Source organism: Populus alba, chromosome 1 (assembly GCF_005239225.2).
Source record: "Populus alba chromosome 1, ASM523922v2, whole genome shotgun sequence".
Lineage (NCBI taxonomy): Eukaryota > Viridiplantae > Streptophyta > Magnoliopsida > Malpighiales > Salicaceae > Populus > Populus alba.
In genome coordinates this window covers 38,751,736-38,759,909 of record NC_133284.1, presented here as the reverse complement: position 1 = coordinate 38,759,909, position 8,174 = coordinate 38,751,736, and the positions used below count along the sequence as shown (strand labels likewise).

General features: G+C 34.1%; 1 protein-coding gene across 2 annotated transcripts; it reads left to right on the top strand.

Moving 5' to 3' along the window:
• Positions 1-246: 246 nt before the first annotated feature.
• Positions 247-6,120, top strand: LOC118036946 (L-aspartate oxidase 2-a, chloroplastic). 2 transcript variants are annotated; one of them, XM_035042818.2, is made up of 8 exons: positions 247-560; positions 754-894; positions 1,580-1,943; positions 2,193-2,435; positions 4,011-4,067; positions 4,154-4,234; positions 4,318-4,379; positions 4,975-6,120. In XM_035042818.2, exons 2-8 carry the CDS (start codon positions 761-763, stop codon positions 5,984-5,986), a joined length of 1,953 nt encoding a protein of 650 aa, XP_034898709.1. In that variant the 5' UTR covers positions 247-560; positions 754-760; the 3' UTR covers positions 5,987-6,120. The 2 variants fall into 2 exon arrangements, with proteins under 2 accessions (XP_034898709.1, XP_034898710.1); XM_035042819.2 differs by having other exon boundaries at positions 247-652.
• The last annotated feature ends 2,054 nt before the right edge of the window (positions 6,121-8,174 follow it).

The following is an 8,174-nucleotide window of genomic DNA, read 5'->3' as shown; positions in this document are numbered from 1 at the left end:
TTAAAGTAATAAGTGACATCCTATTAATTATTTAATAAGATATACTTTAAAGAAATAAATAAATATAAGTAAGAGAAAAAAAATAAAATTTATAACCAATTAAAAATAATAAAAATATTATATTTTAAATGGACACAAAAAAGACAACTCCTTGCACACTATAAAATTTCTGGTTATCTTACATGGAGTATTTGTTCAAAAAAAAACAAAAACCAAACAAACAAACCACGCTTGGGGGCAAGGAAAAGGCACCACGTAATAAAGACAAGAAGAAAAGTTTGAGGCGGCGCCTTACGCATAAAAGGAAGTAGGGGCGCGAATCTGGACGATGTTTCTGGTTCTGGTTTTTCTTCTACAAAAACAAGTCGAGTAGGTGGTAAGAAATTAAAGAGGGGTTGCCGTTGCTCCTCGGGATCATTATTTTAGCATACAATTGTCCTTCTCTTCTTCTTCTTCTTCTTCTTCTTCTTCTTAACCAACAACAACATTACCTTGAGATTCAGATTGCGTGTCTGGAACCACAGAATAAGGATAGAACCAACCCAACCCAACCTATCTTCGTAAGTGTTTGATTTTTGGGCTGTTTATGGTTAGTTAAGACATGAGTTTATGTGTGTGTTTTTTCACTGGATGTCCGGCAGAAAATTAAAGGGTGTGTGTCCTCAAAAAGAAAAAAAAATGATTTGATTGATACCAAAAGTGGGTTTTAAGTCGTGGGCTAACAGTTTCTTTGTTTGCTTTTGTTTCTGCTAGAAATTAAATGACAACGAGTATAGCTGGTGGAAGCAGCAACCTCCACTACCGGTTAAGTTTCCGCCAGGCTAAAGGTTGTAGACAAGCTTCTTGGATTTCCAGTTTGACATTCAATGGATGCTTGCGGAATGAGATTTCATGGTATAATTGCTATGAATCTTGGTTTTACCATTTAAGTCTTGATTTACGTTGTAATCCCGTATTTTCCGTTTGTACGTTGGATTTACGTTGTTTTTAATTTGTCCGTTTGTTTGCACATGCTATTTTTCTTGCTTTGTAATCCCGTATTTTCTAAGAGGATTTCTGGTATTCTTTACATGTTTGTATGTAGTTGAGGTCACAGCTACTCTCTCGTGGAAAAGATTTTCACAATATAATCGTACAAGCCTCTGATCTGGCTATTTATTTATTTATGAAGTTATTCCCTATTACTGCCTTGTAGTTATAGAGACATCCCTTTAGCTGCATCAATGGTGGATGGCAGCCATCAATGGCCAACTTGCAAACCCACACACGCAGAAAAGATGATTTCTTTGTTGCTTTTTAAGATTATTTCTCTTTTGCCTCTATGGTGTTTGTTGAATAGACCACCAGAGAAATACAAGTTTAGAGTCGATTTCAACTTTGTGGTGCTTATGCCACTAAGATGATTACTCCGCTATAGAATTGCTTAGTGAGGAGTAGGCTGCCAGACATGTCTCTTTCTTCTGAAAATAAACCATACTGGATAATGGTTCTTATGTGTGTCCTGATATTCGTTATTCTGGATTACATTTCATATAATTGCTTTCCTGACATTATGTCGATTTCGGGAGTAATCTTCCAGGTCAGATGGGCTATCAAAGTTGTTGCAGTTCCAGAGATATAAATTTTCCCGATCTACCATTAGCAAAAACTGGAAACCTCTTGGAACAAGAAAAGTAAGTGTATCATCTTGCTTGAGAGATAGTACAGTTAAGTACTTTGATTTTGCTGTCATTGGAAGTGGAGTTGCTGGTCTGCGCTATGCTCTTGAAGTTGCAAAATATGGAACTGTTGCAGTCATTACCAAGGCTGAGCCCCATGAGAGCAATACAAACTATGCCCAAGGTGGTGTTAGTGCAGTGTTGTCCCCATCAGACTCTGTGGAGAGTCACATGCGGGATACTATGGTAGCAGGTGCTTATCTATGCGATGAGGAGACTGTCAAAGTAAGATTCAGAATTATTAACGCTGTGAATCGTATAGTGTGTGTAAACTGATAATTGCAGTCTGTTGACTTTGAAGAATTTTATTGAATATATGCTGAATTTCTGTGAATTTAGAACATGCAATGAAAGGTTTGTGGGTGCACTTTCTCTAAGCTTGTATGTGCATTGTGAGACATATTTATTGATTGTTAATTAAATAAATTCTCTGCTTCTTTATTGTGTTTTTCATTATGTTTCTACTTTGTCTAGGTTGTCTGCACAGAAGGACCTGACAGAATTAGAGAATTGATAGCTATGGGTGCAATGTTTGATCATGGAGAGGATGGAAACTTGCACCTAGCAAGGGAAGGGGGTCACTCTCACCATAGAATTGTTCACGCTGCTGATATGACAGGAAGGGAGATCGAGCGAGCTCTGCTGGAGGCGGTTGTCAATGATCCTAATATCTCTGTGTTTGAGCACCATTTTGCCATAGATTTGCTAACTTCTCAGGTTCATATTTTAACGTTTTTTTTTTAGTTAATAAAATCATGCGGTCTTAAACACTCTTATATGGTAAGCTTTAGTTGAATTGTTTCTAAAAGTATTCAGTGTTGTTAAAGGCAAAAGTAGCTAAAAGGCGTCAAGCCTGTAAAATTCCTGAGATGCTAGGTGCCTGTAAAATTCCTGAGATGATAGGCGCACATCTAGGTGCTCGCTTGAAGGCGATACGCTATAGATTTAAAAAAATGTATTATATTATATATAAGCTTTAGTTGAATTGTTTCTAAAAGTATTCAGTGTTGTTAAAGGCGAAAGTAGCTAAAAGGCGTCAAGCTTGTAAAATTCTTGAGATGCTAGGCACACATCTAGGTGCTCGCTTGAATGAACCAAGGCGATATGCTATAGATTAAAAAAAAAATGTATTATATTATATATATATATATAACTTCCCAATTAAAATTAGATGATTAGAAAATATCACACATCTAGGTGCTCGCTTGAATGAACCAAGGCGATATGCTATAGATTAAAAAAAAAATGTATTATATTATGTATATATATATATAACTTCCCAATTAAAATTAGATGATTAGAAAATAAAAAATATATAAAATACCATAACATAGTAAAAAAAAAATTATATTTTTCACCCTTAAAACAAAATAAAATAATATAAAGTTGTAAGTAGTCAAATATTGAAAAGAAAACTTAAATATCATCATTATTCATTAATCTTCAAAAACATCTTCATCCATGCTTTCCGGTTCTTTATGACTTTGTTCAACACAAAGTGTGGTTGGTGTTTCTTTTTAAGTGTCCTTCCTTGACTATATGTCCCCTACTTTAAATGGTTTTTAATTTTTTTTTATCCTGATCCATGTTTTTTACAAAAATATCCCGAAGTTGTTACTTGTGGTAAATTTAAAAAAAAAAAAAGACAAATAGGTCAAAACATAAATTAGTTAAAAAAAAAATCCAATAGAAAAATAAGTATTTCAATTAGGTGTTCGTTTTAATGCATGGCGCCTACTCGCAAGGCGCTCGTCTAGGCAGCGCTTCATTGAAATTCATCACCCAAGGCTAATAAAGGCATTGTGGATGGCTTGGAGCGCCTCTCAACAACACTGAAAGTATCATAATATTATCTTTAATATATTATTTTAAAATTGATTGAATATATTGACATTTCCATGAATTCACTTATCTGCATTCGGTCATGTAAAGTTGAGTGTCCATAGCAGTGTGAATTAGAATGAGCTTTTTGTTTGACATATGGTGGGAAGAGAAGTCAACTCAAAATATCAACTAATAGTAAATATAATGGCTAGAAGTATAATAAAATTGATGCTGGAACTAGAAAAATAGGTTCATGGTTGGTAGACAACCTCCAAAATGTAAATTCATTGATAATAATAAGAGACATGTCTGAAAATAGGTTTAAATCCAAATTCTAACAGGAAAAGGACTCCTAATAGTGAATCCAAATGACATAAGGATTCCTAAACTAAATAAGAAAAAATAAATTTACTAAGGAAAGTATTAATTCTTACAAAAGCTCCTGCTTCATTGTTGCTGAAATTGCAGGATGGTCCTGACATGGTTTGTCATGGTGTGGACACTTTGAACACTGAAACTCAACAGGTGATGACCGGTTCATTTAATCAGGACTCAGTTTATATTTTACTATGGAAAAAGTTCTGAAAATCTTATTTACTGTCTCATTCCAGGTGGTTCGATTTATTTCAAAGGTGACTTTACTCGCATCAGGTGGGGCTGGGCATATCTACCCATCCACCACAAATCCTCCGGTAACTATAACTTTTTTAAATGCTGTTCCCCATGAGTATTTTGCTTCATCAGATAGTTTTTATTTCACCTTGTGCTCTTATAGGTGGCAACAGGAGATGGAATGGCTATGGCTCACCGAGCTCAAGCTGTGATTTCCAACATGGAGTAAGTAGACACTCATTGAATATTATCAGGAAAAGGAAGATTTTCCAGTCATTGCAATCCTTATCTCTAGTATTGGTGACATAAATTGACAATTTGTGACTGCTTGTACTATTCTGAGGAATGTGGAAGGAATCTAAATGAAATCATTGTCTTAATTATGTACAAGATCACTTTCAGATGGTTTGATGTCAAAGATGGAATATCTGCCAGATACTTTATCCTTTAATATTATCAAGTAAGCTCAAAATGATCTGGATGATTAGCTATGGAAGACCTAAATGATGATTTTGTTCTCATGTTACTGGTAGTAAATAGGTGTTCACTACCTGTTAGAGGTGGGATACATAAATTGGTGAGCTTTTTTTATTGAAATCTGCCAAGCCATTTATATTTAGGCGAGTCATTGCTTTCCTTTGGTATTTAAATACAATGTATCATTTTATTTGGCTTAGGAAATTTCCCATCAGGTATCTCATCCCTGCTTATCTTGTACTTTCCAGTAGATAATTGGAGTCATTTTAACTGGGATCTTTCTTTCTTTCTTTTTTCTGATTGGATCTTAGTAACCTTCACTTCTGTTTTCTTTTTCTTTCAGATTTGTGCAGTTCCACCCAACTGCTTTAGCTGATGAAGGGCTTCCCATAAAACCAATCAAAGCTCAAGAAAACGCATTTCTCATCACTGAAGCTGTAAGGGGTGATGGAGGCATCCTCTATAACTTAGACCGGGAAAGATTCATGCCCCTGTATGATGAGAGAGCTGAGCTAGCTCCTAGGGATGTAGTGGCGAGGAGCATAGATGACCAGCTTAAGAAGCGTTGTGAGAAGTATGTGCTACTTGATATTAGTCACAAGCCTAGAGAGAAGATTCTCTCTCACTTCCCCAACATAGCTGCTGAGTGCCTCCAGTATGGCCTGGATATAACCCGCCAACCAATTCCTGTGGTTCCTGCCGCCCATTACATGTGCGGTGGAGTCCGTGCTGGGCTTCAGGGGGAGACAAATGTGCAGGGCCTCTATGTGGCAGGTGAGGTTGCATGCACTGGTTTGCACGGAGCAAACCGACTTGCTAGCAATTCATTGCTGGAAGCACTAGTTTTTGCTCGAAGAGCTGTTCAGCCATCAATTGATCACATGAAGAGCTCTAGCCTTGATCTCAGTGCTTCAAATTGGTGGGCCAGACCAGTAGTACCCAGCTCACTTGGGAGCAATGTAATGGACAACGTGTCGAGGAAGACAAGGGAAGTGAGGAGAGAGTTGCAGTCGATCATGTGGAAGTACGTGGGGATTGTCCGGTCAACAACAAGGCTAGAAACTGCGGAGGGAGAAATCAGTGAGCTAGAGGCCCAGTGGGAGAAGTACTTATTCGAGGAAGGATGGGAGCAGACAATGGTGGGGCTTGAGGCTTGTGAAATGAGAAACCTCTTCTGTTGTGCAAAGCTGGTTGTGAGCAGTGCACTCGCCAGGCATGAAAGCCGAGGGCTGCACTATACGATTGATTTTCCTCATGTGGAGGAAAGTAAGAGGCTACCAACAGTTATTCTTCCATCTCTTGTGAATAATAATACATGGAGCTCACGACAGCTACACAAGCAGGTCATTTTTTAGGATTTACACAAGTCTTCTTCTTTATATATTTTTTCAGTGGCAACTGTGTATTCGATTGATCGTTCACATGAAAATTTGTTTTTGAAAGCCTCCTTTGGCAAGAAATAAAATGTGGCTTCTGCAGCATTTGGGCAGCCTGCAACTGTGTGCTCAATTTATACGATATATTTGATCGTTCACTTGAAGATTTGCTTTTGAAAGCCTTTGGCAAGAAATGTAAGGTTCCTTGCAGGATTTGGGCAGCCAATGAAAGAATCCAAGTTGTGAATTTTTTCACTTTAAGGTTCGCTCGCATTTTCGTTGCGGATTTTCAGTTGACATTGAAAGTTTCGACGCCGGTTCATTTTGACGTTGTCTCGGAGTTAGTATGAAGACGAAGAAAACTTTTATATAAATACTTATTTTTTATATTTAGACCTGTATCTTCAGATTAGATATTTTTTATTTTTATAGAATAATTATATATATATAGGTTTTTTTAAATATATTTTTGTAGTTTAAATCAAGAAATTTATGCTTATATAAAATCAAATAAATCAAGAACTATGTATAAATAAATTAATAAAAAATCATTAATGATATTTAAAAATAAAATTTAAAAAATTAAGAGACGGGTATATATTAAGATATTCAATCTCAAAACATGAGATGTTTATATGCGGTTGTGTTTGCTAAATTTAATTATTAAAATATTTTTTAATTCAAACAAATAATAATAGAAATAAAAAACATAAATTAAATTAATCAAATAAAAAAAAATATTAGGCTACACATATTAGAAATATTATTTGAAAATAATTTTTTTTATTTTAAAAAGTAAAGTTCATCCATACAAAATATAAAATAAAATTATAGATGAATAAAAAAACTCTTCAAATTTAAATACAAAACTTAAAACATAATATTTATTTAAAAGAGGCTCTCCAAATAAAATAAAAAAGAGAAGAAATATAAATTAAAACAATTTATAGAAAAACTATATAAAAAAATCATTAATTAAAAAAAAAAAAAACAAAAGCCAAACATTGTTGGCCCAGGAAAGTCAGGCTAGCTTGCAAGGCCCACGCTACTGGCCCTTAATTTTTTTTTGTTTGCAATTAGGATGGACGACTCCGCCCTAATTAAAAAAAAAAAAAATCAGAAAACACATCACCTGATTTGCTCATATTTCAGCCACTTGGTCGTCGAAAAATCAAGCTTAAGTTTTTTTTACTCAAAATATCTATAAAACACTATAGGAACCGTGATAAACCTATATATGGCCTCAAAAAATACAAAAAACATCATAAAAATTGAAATCAACCCGAAACTAAAAACCAATCCGAGCTCATATATGTTTTTTCATGAACTTTAAAGGTTAAAAAAAAAACACTTAATATAAATTACTCTCATCAAATGGAACCACACAAATATCGTTTGTTTTTTGTTATCTAAATCGGTGTCAATGACACTTTTTTCTCTATACCACTAGAATCTAGCGACCTATCTCTCTCTCTCTCCTCTTTCAACTAGGAACTAAAAATAATAAAAATAAACTTTTATACCAAAATTAAATTGGAAAAATAATGAGGTACTTCAATTGTATAATTTGCATGGTTTTTCAAGTTCAAGGACCAAAGTACATCTTTTGCTAAACTTAGGGCATGCTACCCATGTTTAATGTCTTTTTTCATTTCGGACCCTTTTCTTTCAACCCCATCCTTTAATAAGAAATCAAAATCAATTGGTCTTTAATTAAGATTAAATTGCTAGAAAAACGTTTTGAGGACCGATTTGAAAAAAAAAATTGTACAACTCATCCATAGTAATCTATGAGAGGATAAATAATAGAGCCTTACAAAGTGAAAAACCCACATCTTTTAAAGTTATACTTAATATTATCTCTAGTCGTATATAACACTTTATGCAACCAAATAAATATTTACATATAGATACTTAAGTTAAATATCTTAAAAAATATCTAAGTTTTAATATATTTCATATAAATATCTAAGTTATAAGATATTTTTAAAAAGATATTTATAGAGATGTATACATTGAATAAAACATCTAATATCTAAGTTATAAGATATTTTGTAAAGATATTTATAGAGATGTATACATTGAATAAAACACCTAGTTTTTTCATGTATCATCCCTTGCTAATGAAAAAACAATTATGGTATATGAAGGAATTAAAAAATTGCGT